The sequence below is a fragment of the Homarus americanus genome, unplaced genomic scaffold (genome assembly GCF_018991925.1).
Source record: "Homarus americanus isolate GMGI-L3 unplaced genomic scaffold, GMGI_Hamer_2.0 scaffold1024, whole genome shotgun sequence".
NCBI lineage: Eukaryota > Metazoa > Arthropoda > Malacostraca > Decapoda > Nephropidae > Homarus > Homarus americanus.
This window is the reverse complement of record NW_024715228.1, coordinates 7,187,705-7,214,520: the sequence shown is the minus strand read 5'-3', so window position 1 is coordinate 7,214,520 and position 26,816 is coordinate 7,187,705. Positions and strand designations below refer to the sequence as shown.

The window sequence follows — 26,816 nt, the reverse complement described above, 5'->3', positions numbered from 1 at the left end:
ATTTGTGTTGACCCAGGATTGTATTAGTAACTTGAGTCAGGGTTTCATGGTTATTGTAGAATCAGCTTAGATTAGGTTATTAAGGTTAGATTAAACTTATGTTCATATTTTGTATTTCAATCTGTTAATGTTTTCAGCATTTTCTTTAGTTAATTATATATTAAATATTATTGTAATAAATTAATTTAATTAAAATTTAGTTACTTATCCACAATTAACTTGAACTAACATAACCAACCATCCAAACTGTGACACTCCCATGCAACAACACACTTCTTACACCAGGTACATACAACTTTCCTTTCAAGGATAAACAATGTCTTCTTACCACCGGTAACACCAAGAGATCCTAAATTTCTGATCCTTGTAATTGAGCCAGTTTTAGCACCACCAGCAGCATTAATCACACCACACAGGTAGAAATCTCATTAATGCATTCCAAATGTTGAGGTTTTTCCACCTTGCTAAAGCAATATATAGTAATTACTTGCACATAAAACACACGTAATCTTAGTAACACCCTGCAGTCTTTTCAATACCAGTTTTTTTATCATTCCCTAGTTAAAAATGATGCTCAAATGCCTTGCCTTCTCCTTTCCTTAGTAAGCAATACAATCCACTCATTTCAGCTGCATTTCATGAAATCTACACCAAAATGAAGATGAATTTACAAAAAGTGTAGTCACTGATGTTCAGGAGTGTTGCCTACAGGCATTTTCCTGTTTAGGGTAAAAAAAAAATTTCAATGATTTGTAGACACGGCTGTCCATTAAGAGATAGTGTTGATAAAGCACACTGTACAGTATATTAAGCCTCTACGATTCAAGGAGGCATGTGGCTGGTACTGCACTTGACTGCCTTCACTTCTCCAACTATAATATTAAGTACTGTATTCACATAAAGCTGGGTGGACTGAGAGTGCCCCAGGATTGAACCAATGACTTTTATCATATGAGGGTGTCCTCTGTCCGTTTACGCAGCTGGTAAATTATTATTATTATTTATTTATTTTTTCTAAATACTATGTACTGTACAAAAATGGACAATCTCCAGTTCAAACTCACCAAAGCATCAAGGTTGACTTCTCCTTCTCCTGCAAAGAGACTTTGCACCATAAACTTATGCTTGTTCTTTTCATGTGGGTCATAGTCAAAAGGTTGGAGCATCACTGCCACACTGACTGAACCATGAGAATCCACTAACCCAGAATTTGGACGCACACAATACCGTCGAGGAGCTGTGGTTTTCACCTGTAAGAGACATGAAGGGTAGGTGTTAGGAGTGTAATTACTTTAGTAGTCAAATATCCTTCCCAGAATTTGGGTATATTGTACTAAACTGTCTTACTTGCTAATGACCAAAAATATCTTTCCATAATTTAGAAAAATAGTCCATAATATGCAAGCCTTTATGTCCTATAAATAAAACTGATCCCTCCTAACTCACACTTTTAAAAGCCTTGCTAAGTTGCCCTCAATTGATGAGCTATGAAGATGTATTGATTACTCAACAAGTGTAGTTTGCATATGATGATAATGATGATGATGATGTGCAAATTATTTTCATCAAAAAAGTCATACACATCAAAAAAGTCATACACAAGTCAGGTATTATTGAAAGCATTCACAGACTATGTCAATGTGGTAATTTGTGTGACTCACTGTTGTTGAAGACTTTTTTTTTACACATTTTAGCTGAAGAATATTCCAAAGTCTGGTACACATATCTTAATTAAATAATCTTTGAACCATATTTTGATGACTCTAAGGAGACCGACTTTGGTCGTACCCTATACTTTTCTACTGGCTTGGTTTGATCTGACAAAACTCACTATACCTCCTGCCAAGATCAAAGCTTCTATGCCAGGAAAAAAGACACATACACCATGAGTGATCATAGTAAGAGCTCAACTAGAATAGTTACTGAGCTCAAGATCCTACACATCTAGAACATCTGAGAAAAAATGTGCAATTTCACATTCTACAAACAATAACAGGTGTTACCTGGCCTTGCCAGCCCATGTCAAAATAATGATTAGCCAAATCAGCAGTATGGCTGCAACATTGCAGTAGGTAGTACAAAACATTGATCAAATGAACTCATAGAAAAAGTGACTAATCTTAAATATAAAAAAAAAAAATCTGATACAATCTCCACCAACTGGTATCAGGGATACTAGCAGTACAGCAGCAGTGGTAGGTTGGTCCTTTCGATGATCGTCGACACTTCTGATGTCTTATATCTTCTTTCTTCACATTGTACGTTTTTCTTTCTTCAATACCGCACCCTGTATGTTTTGTCTTCACACCTAACTTCCTCCTGGTTTATAATGCAAATTTCCCCTTGCATCAGTTTCTTTCATATTCCAGATGGGGTTTTCCAGCCCCATCTGAGTTTCTTCTGTACAGCACCATTTTCATATTCCAGATGAGTTCTAGCCCCATTTGCATTTCTTCTGTACAGAGTCATTTTCTGACATATTCCAGATGGATTTTTTTCTAGTTCCATCTGCATTTCCTCTACGTGTTGAGCATCATTTTCCGCCAATCCAGCCGGGGGTAGCCGGTCACACTGGGGTGGGTGCCATCACTCTGGACAATGTGTGGGGCAGGATCAGCATCCCAGTACTGAGTCTCTGTACCAGAGCTGCATAGGTACCAGCCCGCTCTGTCCCACTCACCCGTAGAGGAAATCCCCTCCCTGGTTTGGCTGGCCAGGGTTTAATGTGTGGTGCTGGTGGGTCCGTCTCTTCACGGCCGCATTCCTCACTTCTTAACTGCCTAAATTAGAAAAATATAAAATCTCCTTAATCCTAGACCACGGGAGGACTTGAGAGAAGTGAAGTGGTGTGTGAAGGTGGAGTGCTGCATTCATCACGCTACTTCTCTGCTCATACGTGTTGTGGTTAGAGTCAATGCTTGGCCCATCATCACCTCTTGATTGCTGCTGCTGTTAGAGGGTTTGTATCTTGTGACGTAAGGCGCCGTCATCCCGCCCAATCACTGTATACAGCTTGGACATGCGAGATCAGGTCATGCCCAATTGAGCTGGTTAACTCCAACATCCGGCTGGCCATGGGGGAAGTACTGTGTGTGACATTTGACAGAGAAAGACAATCCTAAAGGGATGATGGATTAGTTGGAAGTGCATCCGTAAAAAAGAAGATATTTACTTTATACCTTACGTCAACGTTTGGCAACTATAGGTTCCATCGCGACAATGTTCTCATTAGGCTGGTACGGGGAGGGTAGCTCTGCTCACTACGGCTTAATACTATTTCTCAACATATATCAATGAGTACATTCTAAATCATTCTAACATAAAAATACATGTATCACCATATCAAATTACACGAACCATCAATTTCAAAGCATAGCTTATGTGACAAAACAGACTAGAGGAGATTAGTGAGGTCACACGGGGTGGGGTGGGACTGGTCGAGGCGAGACCGGCAGGTGGGCAGACGCGCCGGGTGGGGTGGGTCGGGTGGGGATTAGGACAGGGAGAAGGTTAAAAGACATGTTAGGTTATAACAGTTAGTATAGACACAGCATCCATCACTAAAACACAATGGGTACATGTAGTACTGACCTACAATTAAAATGCACTAGGGATACTGAGAATGTTACAAATCACTGGAGACATTGACAAATTATGTCAAGCACTGAACATATTCTGGGGCGTGTTACACTAGTAGCAATTAGCACATACCATGATGAGAAACATTTACTTTAGCTGCCAAGATGACACACTAGGACACTTTTCACGCTGCGCTACTCGGGGTTCCTTACCACACATGGTTAAGCAATACTCAAACTGATTTAAATGAAGGGGGTGATGTGCCAGGTGTAATGGCTAAATGAGGGAGGGCGTGGGTTTACGTTAAGTACGCTGCCGCCAGTATAATGAGGGAAAACCCATGTGGAAATAATTGTAAGAATTATTTGTAAAAGTGAGTAAGTTGGCTAACGTGGCCAATTACTGGGTAGTTATTTTATCTTGGTGTATATATATATATATATATATATATATATATATATATATATATATATATATATATATATATATATATATATATATATATATATATATATATATATATATATATATATATATATATATATATATATATTATATATATATATATATATATATATATATATATATATATTATATATATATATATATATATTATATAAATATATATATATTATATATATATATATATATATATATATATATATATATATATATATATATATATATATATATATATATATATATATTCATGCAAATCCAATGAAATTTTTTCCCAGCCTGAGAATGAAAGGATTTTTACTTTAAACAACGATCAACAAACACAGAAGGGTACCCAAGTTGTTTTAAAAGGGCTAAAAAATCCTTTCATTCCTCTCAAACCAGACAAGTTCCTACACTTAAGAATATTTTGACTCTGCCCTATCGTAATGAATTTGTCCCGTTAGTTCGGTCCCTCAAGCTTCTAAATATTAATGTTGTTTTCAAGTATGACTCCACCATTACCAATATGTTAATAAGGAATAGCCCAAGTTTGAATGTAAATGGAAAGTGTTTATTGTATTCCATGTAGCAAATGTAATTGTAATTATGTAGGTCAGACAGGAAAAACACTGCAGCTCAGAATCAAACAACATAAGTATAATATCAGAACTGCATCTGAAAGCAGTGCCTTGTTTGTTCATGTTAGGAATAATAATCACCCCATTGCTTGGGAAAAAAGCTTAGAAGTATTCAAATCATCTTGTGTCACAGAAAGACTTCTTGTTGAAGCTAGTTTGATTAAGGAATTAAAATCAATAAACCTTAGTGATGGTCAGTTCAAAACTGATAATATGTTACATAAATTTATTTGTCAGTGGCCAAATGTTAAAAATGCTTTGAAAACCTTTGATCTAGATGTATGATAGTTATTTTGTGGGTCCCTTTTTTCTGACCTGACTTGGCTAGTCACGTCACCACCCTTCTCTTAAGCTCCTCTACGTGTGTGTTGGTGTGGGGATTAGTGGATGTCATCATTTTGACCTGACCTCATGTTTTTAGGTCACCCTGTATATTTAAGCCTCTCTCTGTCCATGTAATCCAGTTGCCTCTGAAGATGTCTTGAATAAAGACGAAAGCTAAGGTACTCCGTTGTTTCCATTTTCCGTGTGATTTTATAAAAAAAAAAAAATATTATATATATATATATATATATATATATATATATATATATATATATATATATATATATATATATATATATATATATATATATATATATATATATATATATATATATATATATATATATATATATATATATATATATATATATATATATATATATATATATATATATACAGTGACCGCTTAATGAACACCTCGGTTAACGTAATTTCGATTAACGAACTGCCTTCCATAAGGATCTTCAATTCGGTTAACGAAGTTCTTACGAACCGACCTCAACATGTTTTCGCTTGCAGTGACCGGGCAACCAGCTTTAGTATCAGTCCGCCAATACATTAATCGGTTCTAGGGCTTAAATTCCTTACTATTTTAGTAAATATCAAGAAGTTTATATTATTCAATAATTTTAAAAGTTCAATATTCAATTTTTTAGTCATTTTAACAATTATTGAACATAATTGAAGGTAAAGTGACTAGTTTAATGCGCGGCATCCAGCCTCTTAACACAGCAAACAGGAGTTAGTCTCTCTCTGTTTTCACTGGAGGTAACATCTTGCTTGAGACTCTCTTCAACTAAATGCTTTTTTTCTGTGTTTCCAAGCAAATTATTGGCCATTTTGAAATATATTTTACATATTGACAATATATAATGCAGTGCAGTGTTGATTTAAAGAAAATAATCTTGAATTACACCAGAGCTAAAATTTTATGGGTGAAATGGCGCCATGGGGTGACTTCTCTTCCACCCCAATGCCTTCTCTTCTTCCTTCTCCTCCACCCCCATTCTAAATCCCATCATCATCATCATCCAGGAGCCTTCTACATACACACCTCAAAGTAAGTGAACTTTTCTACCATTTTTGTTGAATTTAGGATATTTTCGGTGAGCTGGAACCAATTACCCAAAAACCCATTGAAACAATGGTTTCGGTTAACGAACGACCTTCTGGAACGGATTGAGTTCTAACGGAGGGTACTGTATATATATATATATATATATATATATATATATATATATATATATATATATATATATATATATATATATATATATATAAATAATACGACAGGAGTATCAGTCTTCTGTGAAGTTTAGATAATGGACAGTGGACCAACAGTGTCAGAATGGTTCCCCAATTTTAAGGACCTTAAAAACCCAATCAACTGTTTCTCCAACACTCCAGCTACAGGTATTTTATAATTCTATCTTTTCCAAAATACTGTAATTCACTGCAAATTTTATGACAGTCATAAGGTCTATCCACACCCAAAATAGTTCCTAGTGCATATTTGACTGAAAATGTGGCAGTTGTCTGCCAATATCGAACTGTGACAAAAGATTAATGAGATGTAACACAAGACTAAGGAGAGAGCAGTTAACATAAAAACCATGGATTTACTTACAGGATTACCAATCCAGTTTACTTGTTACTATACATGGTGACACAACTTTCATAAACTAAAGAAGCTTTATGTGGTATAAAGTCTGACATTAAAACTAAAGAGAAAACATTCAAAGCAAATGAGGTACCCGCACTTTCAGTACAGTACTAGTACAAATCAGAAGACAGGGATAGAGTAAAGTGGAGCTAGGAACATATAGTTTATGCAATCTGGTACATGAAGTGACTGAAACTTCGATCCTTCATTAAATAACAACATTTTATGATAATCCAGTTTGTTCCCACTCACCTTAAAACATACTCTCCTATCTGTGGGATTGGTAAGCTTCAGCTGGGATGTGACAACATCAGTAAAGGGACCTGCAAAAATAAAATATCTGTAATATATACGAATGGATATACTGTATAGGCCTAAGCTTGAAGAACATGAGTTATACACCACCTGCAAAAAATAAATGTCATTCCAGTACCTCCCCACAGGTTGTTTTGGGATGGGGAACTTTGTTTCTCATGCCCTTTTACAAAAACCTTCATATGGAAAACTTTAAAAGAGGATAACCGTGAAGATCTCAAATAAAGTTTGTTATGTCAGAGATGAATTACTGTACCACAGTAAAATGGTGTACAGTAACCCTACTAACCCCACAGATTACGGAACCACATTTTCCCATTGACTTCCATTATACAATTTGCTATGCGTTCCTAAAGAAACCCTTTCAGCAAAAAAGAAGTAATACATGAACACCTATGAATGAATTAATACTTGAAAAGTAAAAAATTTTAAGCACATACATTGATTATTTTGAGATAATATGATAATAAATACACAGAACACTTGAATTTTACTCACCACAAGCAATGTTGAGTGCTGCGTGAGGCGAGGCAGTGCAATGGGAATTATTAGGAAACGTAGCAAACCCTATGTTTTTGCAATCTGGCTAAGTATTTCCCCTACATCAAACTCCATAAAACATTGTTTTATATCCAACATAATTACTGCTTTCACTTACACTTGATGGCCCCTTTCCACTCATCCCAAATAAGGACAATGCAGTACTGTATACTGGACAGTCCTGATAAGTGTTAAATCTAAGAGCTGGGGTCGAGACATCAAGCGTACAAGCTGGGAGATATAAACAGAGTCCAGCAACTTGCGTATGCTGCAAACCCGCTCTTGATGGTAGCAAACTCCAAGAAATCCCCACCAAATAAATTATAATGTCTGTGATTCTTTATCTATACAGGTATTGCAATTTTTGAAAATATACCCCATTTCCGTAAGGTCGAATTTACAGGCTGTATCCCCGAATTTAGTGGTCATAGTTTACAAATTCTGTAGACAAATTTCCACAACCTGAGTTTCCATAATGTGGGTGATACCACCTGTTTTGTAACCAATCCAACTTCTCTTGAAATGAAGGATTATAACTCAAAGGGTAAAAATTTAAATTACAAGAAAACTTAAATTATATATCTCTGTGAGTAGCAACCTCCCTAAATTTGAAAAAACCACATTAAACTAAGGCTTGTGCATAGAAATCAAAAGGCAAGTAACAACTAAAAATGTTGGGGTGATTATATAAAAAATATTACTGGAACCCCGTGATTATTTTCTGATTGTGGTCTTACATGTGCTGTACTGTACTTATCTTAAAAATACATTCAAATTCAGAGCTAGAACCAGAAAGTCAAACTAATGTGACAAAAAGCTGAGACTGCAACAACTAATTTATAGTTTGAGGTAGAGTACGTATGTGGATTTTCTGGAAGCGAACACTACTGTATACTGTAGTACAAGGGATATCCTTTGTCTGAAGTGGGAGACAACCATCAACTTATCTTTGCCTTAAACTGATAGGACTAACAGCGAAGACATGTTGTTGTACAGTGACAGCATATTCAAGGTGATAAAAAATATTTTTTTTTTAAGTTCCCATCAAAAGGGCCACAGCATAACTGTCATTGTTTTACCACAATGCATTCTGGGAGAAGTCCAGGGTCATGTTTGTTTGATATGGCTGGGGTGCATATATTTTTAAAAGAGTGATGTTAGAGGAGCAATTTTAAAGTGCTCTGTGATCATAGACAATGAAATTGATGACTTAAGATAATGGATTATATGTAGAGGTTTTTTTTTGCAAGGAATCAACCCTCTCGCGCATTATGACATAAATCACGTCATTAAACTTTAAAAACTTGTCAAAAACAAAAAAATATACAATTGTCAAATTTTTCCATTAACTGAAAAAATTCCAGGGATGATAGATTTTTTCCCCAGCTTTGAGAGTCGTCTCGTTACCTGGAAATCTTAGATTCCCGGAAGTGCTCTGTACCAACTGTTCCGGCTAACGGAGTTATCACTGTACAGAAAACCCTCAATAACTCGACACATATGGGGCTCTGGCCATGTCGAGTTATCCAAATTCTGATTTATTGAGGCACATTCCCCCTCCTACAAAAATACAACAATTATCAACCTATATAAAGGTATGTGTACATGTAAATACTAAATGTAAAAAGTAACACTTAACAGCACTGCAGGCAAAGAATGAATCATCATAATAGGTGACACAGAGGCATGGTAGGTGACACAGGTGGCCAGACATGACAGGATTTTCCCAGCTTGTACTGTTACAGCAAGCAAAGTTGTCTTGTTTTCAAAATGTTGCCCCAACCATATGCTTTTCATATGTATAATTTGTTAGCTTAAAGTGTAAGTAATGAATAGAGGTCAATAATCTAAATCCATTTCTTTCCCCAAAAATTACAAATGTTGCAAAACTTTCTGTGGCAGGGCATACCAGAGTACATACATGAATATAACTACTGAAAAGTATTAGAAACGTGTCTAAATTGAAAATTTATAAACAATCTTAGATGCTTGATATATCCTATACTGTACAGTAGCTAAAAAATAATTATCTGACTGCCAGAAAGATTTAGGAGTAATGATAAGTAGGAATCTTAAGCGAAGTAAACAATGTGTATTTGCTCGAAACAAGACATTAGTCTTGGATTCATACAAAGGAGTGTTAGTTACAAGACTAGCGAGGTCATCCTAAAACTATATCTTGCGCTTGTGAGACCTCACTTGGATTACGCAGTTCAAGTCTGGTCACCGTATTACAGAATGGAAATAGAATCCTTAGAAAGAATTCAGAGGAGAATGACAAGACTAATCCCAGGCATTAGGAACCTTGAGTACAAAGACAGGTTAAAGCATCTTAATTTGCACTCACTCGAGAACCGTAGAGCGAGGGGCGATATGATCGAGGTGTATAAATGGAAGTCAGGGCTAAGCAAAAGGGACATTACAAGGTACTCAAACTATCCAACCAGGAGCGAACTTGTAACAAAGGTTTTAAATTACACAAATTTAGATTTAGGCGCAAAATAGGTAAACATTGGTTTGGAAAGAGTAGTGAACGAGTGGAACAAGTTACCAAATATCATCATTAACTCGAATACGCTGGATAGCTTCAAACATAGGTTGGATGGATATACAGTGGGGTATGCTATAACGAACGGATCCTACTACGAATATTCCTATAACGAACGGTTTTACCTATAAAATTGAGAATGCTATAACAAACGCAACTCCTACAACGAACGCGGATGAATACCGGACTATTTCGCCTGGCGCATGAATATTGTTGTACCGCGACCCACAACAAGAGCGTCAGGCGCCATCTTTGTCTCATTGTGTAGCCAGTGCACCACTGTTATTGTTGAAATTTCGTCTTTTGATGTGGAAATTCGCGTTATTTGTATAACTATTTTGTTATACAAGTATACAATTGTAACAATGAGTCGTCCAAAGCGAGTGAGAAAGCTAATAACCCTTGAAACTAAGAAAGAAATTATAAAGAAACGTGAGAATGGAAGAAGCATTGCGAAACTTAGTGATGAATATGGGATGGCTAAATCGACTATATGTACGATTTTGAAGAATAAAGAGGAGTTAAAAACTGTGCAAGTGGCTAAGGGAATCTTTAGACTTAGCAAAGCAAGGTGTAATGTGATTGAAGAGATGGAAAATTTACTCTTAGTGTGGATAAAGGAGAAAGAAATGGCAGGTGGTAACATTAGTGAAGCTATAATTTGTGAGAAGGCTAAACAATTGTTTGAGGACCTTAAAGCCAAGACTCCCAGTGGAAGTGATAGTGATGTGCCAGTGTTTAGGGGTACCTGCATGCTGAATAACACTAAGGTAAGATAAAGTACCGTATTTTTTACATTTTCCACAGAATTTTTTCAGTGTTAAGCGGTTGTATTTGGGGGCCTGGAACGGATTAATCCTATAACGAACGAGATTCTGGAACCAATTACGTTCGTTATAGCATACCCCACTGTATGAGTAATAAGGGTTGGGTGTAAATGGAACTGCCCAGTGTGGGCCAATAGGTCCACTGCAGTTTCCTCCATTCTTATGTTCTTATCTGTGCATACTCTGTGTGAAACAATATGAGACCACGGACGATAGGTATTGGGATATGCATTTTGTCTACTTATACTATGTGTTAGTAATCACTTAATCGTTTATTTTATTCCTATATGCCAACTCACCCTGTGTTGCATACTGAATGATGGTGGGTGAAGACACGCATGCCAACCCTCCCGAGACATCACAAGTTGTACGTATAATTCCGTTAGTCATCGGACCCACCCTGTCAGATACTTTTTTTTAGCTACTGTAAATGTATATACTGTACCTGAAATTGCAACTTGAATGGAGGTACAGTATGTGATTTTTTCGACTTCTGGTGATTTACAACAGCTCAAAAATTATTCAGCATATTGTACAGTATTTGCAAGATTGCATGATATAAAATTGGCTCAATACTGGCACTATGCAAAGTTCTAATAAAGAAACAATGATTATAAAAGAAAGTGTAATCTACAGTTCAAAGGGTACAACAAGAACATGCATACTGTACTGGACACAGGTGCCCTGTTAAATTTGTTTTGCCATTTTTCCTAATGTATAATCTTAAAAAATGCCAAACAGAACCAAATATAATACTGTATGTTATTTTCATGTAGTAAATTTTTTTTGAAAAGTTTCCCTTCTCATGACTTTTCTTCCCCTTTTGACCTATACTGTACAGTACGTCATTATGTTGCGGAAGATTTTTGTCCCATTTTTTCTGCGTTCATTGATGTCCGAAGCCATCCCCAGACTGTCCAGCCAGGCTTTAAGAGGTACAGTCATTGAATTAACTTTGGACACCTATAAATTTCCTCTTCATAAAAAGCTTATGCTGTTTCCTCAATTTTTGTTGACACATATGGATAACTCATTAGTTCAAATACCAATAGCATACTTAAACGGAAGCTTAAAAAGCCACAAACACTTTCCGAATATGGTACACTCCTACCTCCGCCCCAGGATTTAAATCTAGGAAGTGGGTACCTGCACCTAATGATGCAGACACAGCACCCATTATTTGCACCCTACTGTGAATGTGCAGTACTGTATTAGCTGATACTGCACACACATTTTTTTGTACCTGACCATGAAAGTACCAATTACCAAGTGAGGTCATTGGGTGTTACCAATCAATAAATGAGGTCATTAGGTGATACCGATCACCAAATTAGGTCATTAGGCACTACCCGTACTGTGCTGTTGTGTTTGGCTAACCTTTTGAAATATTCTATTCTCAACAATCATTTTGGATAGACTTCCTGCTCATTCTTCATTCATGGATTTTCAGGAAACACAGGCAGTGTTGATCATGTTAAGTCATTATACAGTGTTAAGGCAGATGAAAAATAGACCCACAAACACAGGATGCTCCTGTATAGCAGACGATTTGGACCAAAACATGGTCGCCTACAAAGCAAAGATATTGGGGCACACCATACACATTCAAACTGTCATGAATGTTTTTAAGTTTATATTGGAGGTTTCATACCATGCTCTATTAGAATTAATACTATAAAGTCGGAGTCATATCAACATCAACAATTTTAATATTATTGTTAATAATAATAATCTTTATAATAATGTAAGAATAAAGATTATTACTACTAATGATGAAGATAATGAAGTATTCTGTACAACAACTGTGACGACGTCGGGCAAGCTTCCCGCATATCGCTTTCTCAGTTCACACCAGCACTACTTTTTCTCTGTGCTCTCATTTGCATTGTTTTTCTGGTGTATTTTGGTGTTTTAGTCAAATATGACTTTCATTTTTGTGAAAATGTGCAATTTTTTCTAGAAAATCAACCTAATCTTACCTAAAATACTTGCCGGGGTTCGCCCCTGCCATATTAAACAGAAAATACTTTTCATAACTGGTACCAATGAAAGCAACTTTGGACGTGAAAGTACGCTTGGACCAAGCAGGTCAGTTGTAAACAAACAGATCAGACTACTACACGCACGACAGTGGTTAAATATCATAATCTTGGTGCTGTCATCTGGAAATGCGGGTAATATTTAAGGTCTGTCGCCAAGGTTAACAAGTCTCCCAATGGAAAATATCTATATAAGAAAATTTACAGGTACTTCTTACATCAAGAATAAAGCAAAGTGGGTAGAGGAATAGCACTTATCCTATTCAGGTGATTGGCCCTAGTTTTTCTGCCCCATAAAGAAAGATGCCACCATCTTTGTATACATGAACTTCAGAATGTTTTGTCGTCAGCGTGTTTCATAGATACTACTAATAATAATAATGATATTCCAGTTCATACTAACTATCGGTAATAAGAAACAGCAGCAAACACTTTACAATCTTTTTATAATGACAATACTGGTAATGTTATGTTTATTAATAATAAAAACATTCCAAGGTAGGTTAAGGACCTTTATTTTTAAGGGGTGCTGGACAACTCGTACCCAATTATGAGATAATTCGTACCCAATTTACGAGACAATTTGTACCCAATTTAAGAGACAGTTCGTACCCATACATCATGTAGATCCACAATGGAAACATGGACAAGGTTGATTTTAACATATGAATAGCGTGAATATTGGGTGACATAATCAAGTCATTACGTTACTCAAACTGGTCTTGTTTCCGTGGTCATGAATTTTTAAACAAATCTATCCAGAGTATTATTAACACACAATAACATAACCAATTGTATAAGCGTTGGCCAATATTCTCACTCTTTGTTCTTTTATATCCTTATTGCTACTGTATTTCATTCATGATATTGACATGTCAGAAGAAGAAATTCCTGACGATGCCACGATGTCAGCCACTCCGTAGGACAAGTATGTTATACTGGAAAGTACCAGATAGGAGCCCCAAATTATATACTGTACACAAACTGATTTGTTTACAAAAAAGCTGGAGCTGGAAAATCAATCAGTTTTTATGCATGTCTATGTTTTGTTGACTTAAGACCATTTTAAACGCTTACATCGCCCAGTTTATAAATTGAAACTGACAAATCGATTAGCCTGAAATCTGTAAATTGCAATAAAGTTATTCTAAACCACATAGTAGTGTGAAATATGTACTTGTAGTGCAATGTTTGTGTGATGGAATAACATACATATGTAATGATATGCAACCATTTTAAAGCCTGCATTACATTTCCCTATTTCACTGCACTTTTCTACAAGACTTACATAATTTTCTTTTTGTAATCTTAGATAAAGCTAAGATGCATGGTATACATACTAATAGGTATGGATTAACTCTTGAATTGGGTGTAAGTAATCTTGGGAACAACTTATCTCGTGAGTTGGGAACGAGTTGACTTTTTTGGGAACAATTATCTTGGGTATGAGACGACCCTAAAACATTTTTAAGTAGGTAGGTTTTGCAATTTTCCTAAGATTGTACAGTACTAATACATACATGTATCGATTTGACGATGCACAGTGTGCATTGCACACGAACCAACAAAATAAACTATCTAACCTAGGATGGAAATTATTACGGTAATACTGGCTAACACCAGAAGAAGTTGTTTGATTTCATTCCTTTTTTCCACACATGTTCTTTGGATGATAGTAAGAAATAAAAACTATACAACTTTTTATTTTAATAAGTACAGAACAGGGTATTTTTTTTTTTAGTACTGCTCTATCTACAATCATAAATCACCTGTAATGGGCAGGATACAAAGGATGGGGGAAATTGTGGGGTAAAACACTGTGAAAACTGATCATATGACATTAAAATGATGCCTCAATGTGCTTTGAACACAAAGAAATTATTTACCGTAACTACTAATCCCAAAAATTTGGCGTTGTCGGTGTGTGTTGTGTTATTTACAGCCGACCTGCTCGGTCAGATCAAGCTCTCTCATCCACAAAAAACATGAAATTACACCAGGACGCTCCAACAACGTTGCTTTCAATGGTACCAGATATCAAAATAAGCACCGGTACTTTCTTTTTTATGTGGTGGGAGGGGGGGGTCCTGGGGGTGGCTTAGAAGCTAGTTAGGTTAAGTCAGGTTCTAATATATGTTGTATAATTTTTATTATTTACTATCACCCAAAGAACATCTATAGAAAAAGTGAATGTGTTCTGGTGTTAGCCATCTGCTCCAGGATTACCTCTAGTGGTATTCTTTTTGGCTATTAGGTCCATGCTGACAAATGACAGTTCAGATGGGGAAAGTTTGATACTGTAGGTCAGTGCATTTGTCATTGAAGCTGGTGGGTGACAGGAGGATGTTTATATAACAAAAAAATCAGGGCACCAAAACCTGAATATGAAAAATTAATTTTCCACCTGAATTACTTTAGTCTTGAGTTAAGAAAAAAGTTAGAATTTTTGTTTGGGCTACTGCCCTTAAAGATTACCCAAATGTGCAGACAATTAAACGAATGACTAATGTGATGGACAAAATTTTAAAATAGAAGAAATATCTAAATACTGACAATGCAAACCTATCCAAAATTGCCAATAACTAGGCACTTTAATTTTTTTATCAAATATAAAACAAAAATATGATTGCTGGCAACCGTACTTGAAAAATATTTCAAACATGAAAATAGTGAATGATGAACTTGGAAACTCAAGAGAACACAAAACAAAACTAAAAAATCTGTATATACATAACTGAAGTTCCTGTGGTGAACATGAGCTAGTCAAGCCAGGGAGTTATTCTTCAAATACAATTAGTCATCAAAACTTCGAGTCAAAGTGCGCCAGAAAGATAGAGCATTATAATGACTGCTTAACCCGATAAACAAGGCAATATCAGTCACAAGTGCAAGAATAATGCTAAAATATGTTCGAGACAGCTTCATCTGTATCGGTCGTCAGCTGATTGTGACCGGGGTGGTGCAGAGGGAGTTGGCACACCTTTTTCCTACCTTCTCCCAGCAACACAATTTTCGTAATATAACCAATATGTCATCAAATGGATAGTCAAAGGTCATGAATTTCATAAACTCACACGTGTCTATTGTATGTTTAGTTTACTTGGCAGATAAACATTCCCTTGCCCTAAGATGGCTCCCAGAACGTTACATGATTATGGTTATTTTATCCAAGTTTGATATACTTACCTTTAAATTTGAGTTCCTGGGACGGTTCTAAGATCAACACCTGTTCCGCTTTCGCCATTTTCAATGTTAATCACAGTGGAAAGTCCAGTCTTTACAAGAATTCAAGGGCAGATCCGCACACAGGGATGGCTAACCGATAACCACAGAGCGCTTGCGCCAAACATTGAAGTGTGACGTCATAATCCAAATCACTCGAGGTATGAGACGCAGCGCGAGGCAAAATTGTCTCGTCATATGTTAGAATAACTGTGCAATGGAAACACTTTCTTCAACATACAACTTTCAAACAAATCTAGCATATGAAATACATAACATATTTCCCGTTAAGTAAACAAAGCAGTTTAGTATTTTTCAAACAAACCTGGCTGGTTCCTTTAGTTCCGAAAATAACTTAGGTTCATACATACCAAACATCCCAGGTTTCCTATCTGCACCCACATTACCTGCATACGGAACTCGTCGCCGCATAATCTGATTGAATTAAACCTTAACTGGTCTCAAAGTAGAAACGCCTTAAACAATATGCAAAGAAATGTAAAGAAATAATTTTTCTTAACGAAAAAACAACGTGGAATCTACTCGCAACCAGTTGCAAAACTTGAGTCAACAAGACTCAACAATGGTTTGCTTACTTCCTGAACTATTTGGACGTGAAGTGCTATAAAAAGGATAATCCGTTTTGAGAGGAAGAGCGTCTGGTAAGAAAGGAGAACAGAGAACAGCAAGTCTCGGAAAAGAGGCGAAGAGGACCAAGAAGAAAAGGCTTCGAAGTGTAATGTAGATAGCAGGTGAAGATAAAGACATAAGCCAAAGTGATGCAAAATAACCGTGATATAACCCATTTTAAAATACTGCCTTCCTCGAGACTATGAAATGCCCCTGTGTGATTTGTGTTTGTTTATTCTGTAAGCAGCTAATAAAAACAATATTTTTTCGCATGGAAATTTATCTATGGTATCGACAGTAGATTATTCTGTTAACTACCCCACAAAAATTTCATTAAGATCTCTACTAAGATTCGCAAAGTTTGAAAAAAACATATTTGTGTTTAAGTCTACAACTTAGTTACTTAAGGTGTCATATCAAGGGTTTAAAGTTGACACAAATCTGTTATTGTACAGCGCGCGCGTGTTTATAGTGTTGTGGTGTGGGTACAAAAATCAGTGTCATGTCATGTCAGTGTATTGGGGAGACATTAAGATCTCCAGCACACTAATTTTAGACCCATCACTATAAATATTTGGTTTACCCACATACAGTACACACATTCCCCCAAAATATCGAGTCTACTTTGAAACCCTGATATGAACCCTATACACCCAACTGAAGCAAATACCAATTACATCATGCATTACAGATAACTAAGAGATATGAATAGCTGGAATGTGCATTTATTCTTTGTGAAAATAGGAAAACGAAGGTGCCATTCTGCATCTCCGGTATAACCTACTGGAGGTGAGGGAAAAAGATAATAAAAAAATGGTAAATACACCGCCAGAGGTCTCACATAGTTCTACTCACACATGTCTAATGTATGTAAGGAAATGGCTACCACATGTATGTACAGTCACTCCAAAAGGTATCATTACGATTTTGTGTGAGACAATATAACACAACCGACAAAGGATTATGACAACCCTACCGAGACAATAATTCCAGGTCACCTTTTGATTTCAGAGACGTTGTTCTAAACCCAGAAGAGAGGGGATAAGGTGAAAAACAAAACAAGAGAGAACTTGATATGAAACAATATAGATACAGTATTTTGGGGGGGAAATATGGAGAACGTAAACCAGAAAATATAACAGCATTAAAAAATATTTGTATGGTAACGTGGGTGTTTGAATCAAGCATAAGAATTAAGACTCAAAATGGCCTTTAGAATACAAAGACGATAAGGACAGAGAAGTGATGGGTTGGAGAAGCGGGAGGACAAGTAAATGAGAAACATAGTTAATGAGGGGGAAGTTTTTAAAAGCAAGATGGGGATGGGACGGTCTGAGGAGATAAAGTGGGAGAGGAAGAGTTCGTCTGATGAAAGAAATCTACACAAGACGTGTCTGAAGGAGGGAGGAGGCTCCGAAAAGGGTGAGGAACGATGGAGATACTTGGGAGTGGTAGCTGAGAGCAAGTTTACCTCATGGATCATATGCACGATAGAATTCAAAAGGTGAACCAGAAGATGAATCTGATCCAGTATTCATTTACCCATTTTGATGTAGCAAATTTCAGACGGTTGTACAGGTAGGTATGCCTGTACTATCTAATACATCAGAAGATGAAAAACATTTACGTAATCTGGACTATTCCAAGGAGGGCGACGAAATCGATACTCGGACTAAAGAACTTGACTTCGGAAGATCATTCAAAGAAGCCGAAAATCCCTCCAACGGCGTAACGCAAGATACGTGAAGACACCTTCAAGGTAGATGTCATGAAGAGGCTGCCACTTCTAAGATACGTCTATATACCAAAGTGAGATAAAACTTCTCACTGCGCAAGGTAGACGTCAAGAGCACCATAGAGAGACAGACAATGTGATGTAGTCGTGGCCAGAATTAGGCTAGGATACAGACACATCTGGCAGGTTAGTAACGCTGTACCCATACCGGAACACTCAGCATGTAAACTTTGTGATAATCCTTTAAAGCATACACTTGAACACTATATTATTGAATGTGACACTGTCAAGGACTCCAGGCCACCTGACTTATTGTATCTTGAACTTTGTAATTACTACATTGAATCGGGGGTGCTTGAGGACATTCTTGCTGTTTATCCCAAATTTGCTAGCCCACACTGATTAGTCTTCAATTAGAATATGACGTCCAATGTATGTGAACCACTGACCTATATTTACTGCTACTGAATATGATGTATTTCTTTGTGTACGAACCTCTGTCCTGCATAGCAGTGAACAGTGACATTACCCACGTGAATCTGACCTATATATATATACTGTTAATGAATATGTTGTATCTCTTTGTGTATGAACCTCTCTCCTGCGTGGCAGTGAGAAGTGATACCACCCTCATTGTCAAGACCTGGCTGAATTATTCAGAATAGGCAAACTGTACTACAAGCTTTGCCAATAAATTTGTTAAACTAAAAAAATAGACCAATTTATATATATATATATATATATATATATATATTTTTTTTTTTTTTTTTATTAATGTGATAGTAATTGATTGTTTTAGTAAATGGAAAGAGAAAATGTTATATTGGAAATAAACCAAGAGGACAGATTGGTGAATGGGTTCAATAATGCACAAAAAGTCACTTCCTTGGTTGTGTTTCCTGTGTGGTCACCAGTGACGAAAGCAAAACTAAGAGAGGCTGACGTGTTATGTCAGTGTCCTCAATGAAATATCCATAAAATTGAACCAAGTGCCAAGTCCATGAATGGCACTCTGGCGACGCCCATCTACATAGAAAACACTACATTGATTAGAACAACGATAAAGCATCTTTTTATCAATCACGTGTACGATAGCATGATTTGATATAAAGGATAATGAGAATCAGTGGTATGGTGAAGGCGGCCACCTCAAACTCTTGGCTTTTGTGACCTTGACAATATTTACATTTAGCTGAAGACGTCACCGGGTACTTCACCTTCGGAATGCATTCTTTGCTGACGACTACGACAGCGAGAGATTGCCACGGAGCTGCTTGTCTGTCTGTCTGTCAAACACACACACACACACACTTCCCGTACTATGATAATCCTGATATGGAACGAGTGAGAGGCAGAGGTTGTACTCTTGTGATAGGTGTATGTGTCGGTATTTGTCAAGAGTGTCAAGAAAGTATTTGGCAGGGTGTGTCGCTGTATCAATGGGTGTCGTAATGTGCCAGTGTGTATCGTGATGTGTCAGTGTGTGTCGCAATGTGTCAGCGTGTTTCGTTATGTGTCACTGTGTGTCGTTGTGTGTCAGTGTGTGTGGTAATATTTCAGTATATACGGAGGATGTATACTGTGACACTATATGACAAGGACGTATGCGCGAGTATACTATATGGACACTGGTAAATGTGTATAATAAAATAAGGGCATGGATCATGTCTCAGCATGTGTCATGGAGGTAGGTATAAGCCAACAGTTGTCAGGAAAACATGTGCTAGCGTGTGCCACAGCAGTATGTGTCAGCTATGTGTCGAGGTAGTACGTGACATGGAAGTAATCTGTATCAGGATGTGTCGTTGAAGTCAAGTCAGGAAATGACAGGGAGGTGATCGTTTTGAACACGTGGAAGAGAAGTCACTGACCTTGTTGCCCTCCTAAGAATAGAGCGGAGAATCAGAGGTAGATATATACACATACATACACAGTCGAGTGACACCTTGATCTCAGTGCGTGACCTTAACACCTCAATACTTTCCCCTTAGCCATGGTCTTCTTGCTAAATTTTTGCCATATCAAGGAACTTAGGAACACCATACAGCATTAACTGGGGGTCAACTCATGAGACTGGCTGTGTTAATGATATTTGACAGAAAGGCAAAGCAATTTGATATACACTTCGTGGTGCAGCAGTAATCAAGAGCATCAACTTCTGGAGTAAAGAAGCTTTGCTTGGTACCGGTATTCATTTGGTGTGAAGATCGTGTCGTCCAGTCTGCGCGTCACTCAAGTATATTGTGAGTCGGTCGGTAATGGCTGAGACAAGTGAAACTATTTTTTCTAGCGTGTTGAGAAATTATTTAGGACATGCTGATCAGTACTTAGGTCTAATACATTGACGACAGTTTTTATGGTCAAATTAGAGGTGGAGTTGAAATAATGAATAAGCCTTGTGTGAATACAAACGTGTTAGCTATATTCATGCGAGACAGGGAAATCGTTTCCATAAGTACATAACTGATGTCTGAGATACTGAAATAAAATTTAATGCGTGTGTCAGTAAAGACGGCTCTCTTGAATGAATCAAATTTAGAAACAGTTTTCACCCACGACACTGAGATATAGTGATATACCTTTCTAGCAAACCTAAACAGCACCAAATTTTTTCTATAATTCTGTATCAGATGCAAAAAGTTGATGGAATGCGAAAAAAATACAGAATAATTTCTGTATGTATTAATTACTTCAACCCATTTTTGAAAGACAATTGTTTTCCTGATTTTCTTTCATCTCAAAGCACAAACACAATTTTCTGGTATATACTCTAACATCCAAATACAAGTAATATACGAACGTTATCAACATAAATTCTTAAGTCCATGCAGATTTATGTTTGAATATTGAGTATGTAACAAAGATGGAGGCGTCAGGACACACCTCACATCAATAACCACTATGCTGGAAGAACAGCCTCATACCCTACTGAGTTACAGACATTCCCTGTCATCCAGGATGTTCCCCCTTGGGCGTTTCGTCCCAATCCTCAGCATGGGCCGACCAACCTACCCCATCTACCAGCAGCATCTAACTCTTCTCGTTGATGTTAAACTCATGCGATCACCTTCAGGTGGATTTGAAGTTTATATACCCAGAGCATTGGGGAAACAGTATATTATAATACAATAAAAAGCAAAATCAACATATGTTCATGAGATTAACTGTATTCGTCAAGTTCTAATGCGACCACACTCGTATATTAACCTTGAAAGATTTGATCATAGAAAGACAGAAATGTTCATTTGCTTATTCTGAATAATGATGAGTCAGGCTAACATTACCTGGTTATCAAGCAATTTTTGACAGCGGGAAAAGTCCACACAAAGATAAATGCAAGCATATTGGAAGCATAATGTATTGTCTAATGGTAGACCCTGCTGCTATATGGCATCACGAAAATTGTGACCAAGCCCCAAGTTGCTGATCTGACTTTCTGCCTCATTTACACACAATTGCAGGGTCTCAATTGTTTCTCTTACTATTTACAACACAACATACATATATTGTTTCTCACTTTTGGTCTTTTTTTTCATTTTTGAATTTCTTTATGGTTCGTTATTATTATTATTATTATTATTATTATTATTATTATTATTATTATTATTATTATTATTATTTTTATTATTATTATTATTATTATTATTATTATTATTATTATTATTATTATTATTATTATTATTATTATTATTATTATTATCATCATCATCATCATCATCATCATCATTATTATTATTATTATTATTATCATTATTATTATTATTATTATTATTATTATTATTATTATTATTATTATTATTATTATTATTATTATTATTATTATTATTATTATTATTACTACTACATTTTTGCCCCCAGACCCCGATGTGGGTCAGTGACGTGTGCCCATGTGGGCTAATCCCCGTAAAAAAAAAATCCGAAGGAAGAGACAGGATACATTAATCACAAAGTGAACATCTACTACCTGGGAGATGTATATGACAGGGGAAAGGTCATTTGAGATTATATAATAGGAGTTAAAGTTGTTCTTATGAGATGTGACGTCTAATAAGGATTAGCGGATGGAATGAGATCAGATGATCGGCACTATGTTGGAAAACATTCGAAAATGATGACGACAAAAGAGGTCAGATGTCTGAATACGACAGCAAACCTCGATAAGGTCACGGTCAGGCAGTGCGCCGGAGAAACTTGACATATGGAAAAGGTCATATAAGTCACCAATTAGACGCTGTAATGAACGCAACCCAGAGGACTAACACGACTTGGGTCTAAAGTGAATGACATGATAATGGAAAAAAATAAGAAAGTGCAAGAGTGGGGCAGTAAGGTGCAGCCAACGAGCCACACGCGTCCGGGTGGAATACCGCTGGGCGGGATTCCCTGGGCGTTCGATGGTGACACTAATTTACTCTTGACAATTCAGGTTTGTTACATTCTGCTCCTTGTATCATCATTCAAACAAGTCCTGCAAGTGTGTTCTCAACGTATTTCCTCCTACTTCATATTTTTCTATTTTTAATTTAGCATTAAAGGAAATGCTTTTTTTTTATTAATTCTTGTTTTTATATTACAAGAGTAGGTTCTTACTGGTGCAGTTTCGTTACTTCTGAAGTGCCAGTTAATCTTAGTCTGCGGTTTTCGTTGTTTTTGTCAGAGCTATTTTATGTTGATTTCATAGACATCTGTGTGTGTGTGTGTGTGAAATGTAGAGCCGATGACCTGCATGCATTATGGCCTTCACTGACCATACTAAGGCCTTTCACTCAGTCAACACGAAAGCCCTCAGGCGGATTCTCAGTCGTTTTGGTTGTCCACAAAAATTCATCGCCATTGTAAGGAAATTCCACGACGGCATGAGCAGTAGTCTTATATAATGGCACCCATGAAATCTGAGTTCTTCCTCATCCAAATACAAGGATGTACTGTATACTGGAACCTACTCTTTTCCTGAATCGTGACAATGCCAATCTAGCCAGCGGGGTGGACATCCAATACAAGGATGAAAGGACTTTTCAACATAAGACGACTCCAGACAAGACCGAACGTGTCGGTTGGTTCTTCACCTCACCCTGAACGCTACACGTATGCACACTTCGGCCTTGAGGTGAGGGTAGGCAAGGCACAAATTCTGTTCCAGCCTCCAACGTCCATCCAGGTTAATGGGACCACCCTCTTCAACGCTAGCCATTTCCAGTACCTTGACTTTCACCTGTTCACTACCGCGGACATCGATGAGGAGATACAACATTGAAAAAGGTGTATGTCTCAAGCCTTTGTCAGACTGCGTATTCGCATCTTTAGTTGTAGGGCACTGAAATTATCTACATGCAAAGTTGCGTGTATATCGATCAATGGTATGGCAGCGAAACATGGGTCAGGGGACACCTCAAGTCACTTGAGAACTTTTACCAACATAGTCCGCGTTCCATCCTCCAAGTTCGCTGGAAAGACAAAAGGACAAATGCCAGAATTCTCGCTTACATCACCAAAAGTAGGAGCATCGAGGTTGTCATTTTCCATGAACAGCTACGTTGGACTGGCCAAGTTACCCGCCTGGACAACAATAGACTGCCAAAGACGCTACTCTACTGTCACCTAAAGAACTGTAAATGTAATACTGGCAGGCAACAGAAAAGGTGTAAGGATTACTCTTAAGACAAACCTGAAAAGGTTCCAAATCAACTTCCTCACCCTAGAGATAATTACTCCACATCGTTAATATTTTCGAGTTAACTCAATTGTATACTGTAGTGGACAAATGCCAGCACCGGAAAGACGCTGCCACCACCCCTCCTGCACTAGATGTAGTCATCCACACATGCAACATACTCATGTTCAGTTTTCGAATTCTAAAGAACACAGATATTTTGCCAAAGAAGGATAAAACACCATGGGGTACATCAACTCCAACACTCTCTATCTCAGAAACAATTATTTTGAAATAGTCATTCCCCTCCTTAAGACTGTTCCCTGTAGTCACTTTCCTTAAATTGTATTGAGCATACCACTGCACTGTCTGCATTGATGTCATCAGCTTGGCAACAGGAATAAACCCACTGCTGTCTAAATTATTTTTCCTATGGAAAGCGGAAATATTTAATGCTTGATCCAGCTGGCTTTTTTCTTGTGTTATTGCATCCATATACTGAGCAATTGCTCGGCATATCTGCAGCATTGAGGCCAGTTCAATGAAAATGTACCACGTCACAAAATATTATATTGATTGCCTCAGACAGTGGTGAGTACAATGGCCCGGGTCAGACTGGGGTCAACTTGTCATGGACAAAGAGATGCAGGCAAGGTGGATCAGCTGACGTCATCACTACCGCCCGCCTCGTACTTCACCTGCGCGCCTTCCGACCTCTCTACATTGACCTTGACCCTACCGGTCCCATATTGGCCTCTCGAGCTACCACAGAGCTCGCCAACGAACGTAAAATCATTAATAACTTACATCTTTCTGTCATGGCTGGATGATCGTCATACTCGATTCCGAGTGACAGTAAAGTAGTAGTAGTTGTAGTAGTAGTAAATTAGTGAAACACCCTCACTTAACCCAGCAGAAAGATCACTCCTTGCACTACCACCGAGACTGGGAGGAATGGGATTGACCAATCCAGAGGAGATTGCTGCCACCGAACATCAAAACTCAGTTAAGCTCACGGCAGCCCTCATGGACCACATAATAGCTCAGAACGCAACAGGGGAGGTGGATACCAGTGAAGTAAACAAGATTCGAAGATCCATTACGACAGAACGGCCAAAGTGATAAGTTGCAGCAACTGTTGCTGCAAGTACCAGAGAATTTGAAGAAAAAAGTAGCTATAGCGCAGGAGGTGGGTGTCTCGAACTGGTTAACTACGTTACCGATAAGGGCAAATGGGTTCAGTCTCAATAAACAAGAATTTACAGATGCCAATGCTCTAAGGTACGGTAGGCCAGTAGAAGGTTTGCCCTCCCAATGCGTCTGTGGCTCTTCCTATGACGTCGATCACGCCAAAGTGTGCAAGAAAGGGAGCTTCATGTGCATCAGGCATGATGAAGTAAGGGATCTCACAGCAAATATGTTGAAGGAAATCTGACGTGATGTCAGGGTAGAACCGACCCTCCTTCCATTAGACGGTGAGATTTTCCAACATAGGACTTCAAACACATCCAACAAAGACCGTGTTGACGTTAGTGCTCGAGGATTCTGGACGCGGGGACAGCGAACCTTCTTTGACATCAGGATTTTTCGATCCCATGGCCGCATGTCACCGTAAAACCTAACTCTCGACGCTGCACACAGGAGGAACGAGAATGACAAGAACAGGGTATATGGTATATGGGGAGAGAATTCTGAATGTTGATCAGGGAAACTTCACTCCTCTGGTGTTCACAACCTCTGGTGGGATGGGACCAAGTGATGTCGACTGTCCTTCTCTCTGCTTAGGTCCGCATTGATCTGCCTCAGGGGAACGGGATCGTCGGCCCCAAAGCCGACAACGGTCGCAGATATTGACTATGAGGCAACAGACACCGAATGCCGCATAGATATGCGGCTCAACTAACTCAACACAGCTAGGGTAACTACTTTTGTATTAGGATATTTAATTTTAAGGTAATAAAATGGCGGCGAAGGTGTGGCTATTGGGGAAGGCTGGAGGCCACGTAAAAAAAAAGTAGTAGTAGTATGTGTGGGGGTGCTTATGTGTTTGTGTACGAGTATGTATGTATGTATGTATGTATGTATGTATGTATGTATATATGTATGAATGTATATATATATATATGTATGTATGTATGTATGTATGTATGTATGTATGTATGTATGTATCCTGATACGTAAAGCGTGCATGTGAGAATGAATGGCCCTTACATGCCTCTGTGTGTGTTTGTGTATGTATGTTGTTGCTTTTACATGAACATACCAATAAAAGCATGAAGTTAGGATAGATTCTCAAGAAAAATAAGTGAGCCGCTTACACAAACTGCCTCCTCCAATGACTAAGTTAAACCTCCGTGCGGTCCCTAACCCACGTCTAGGTATGAAAAGGTCTGGGAAGTGTCCATTTACCACCGTCTAGCCTTTTGCTTATAGTTCGATTCCATTTATATAAACGATTAACATTTACCAAGAATTAGACTGACCGAGGAATTCTACCCGGCTTAAAGTCACTCGCTTAGTGTTTACATTAGTCGAGTTATTCTGGTTATTTGGACCGTGTAACAATGAATGCTGTGTTACACTCCTTCCACGGACATTAATTCAGCAAAATTATAAATTAGGCAAGTAGTTGATATAAAGAAGTTTTTAGCGCGTGAGGATGGTG

The 26,816-nt window shown here is 37.6% G+C and overlaps 1 protein-coding gene across 1 annotated transcript in view; it reads right to left on the bottom strand.

Annotated features, from left to right (window-relative positions):
- Positions 1-16,271, bottom strand: part of LOC121856394 (vesicle-associated membrane protein-associated protein B-like) — a 31,170-nt gene extending 14,899 nt beyond the window's left edge. Inside the window, exons 1-3 of the mRNA XM_042351961.1 lie at positions 16,101-16,271; positions 6,898-6,968; positions 1,065-1,250 (exon numbers count right to left, since the gene is read on the bottom strand). Of these exons, the coding sequence (XP_042207895.1) occupies positions 1,065-1,250; positions 6,898-6,968; positions 16,101-16,158 (315 nt within the window). The 5' untranslated portion in view covers positions 16,159-16,271. The remainder of the gene's footprint in view (positions 1-1,064; positions 1,251-6,897; positions 6,969-16,100) is intronic.
- Between the last annotated feature and the right edge of the window lie 10,545 nt (positions 16,272-26,816).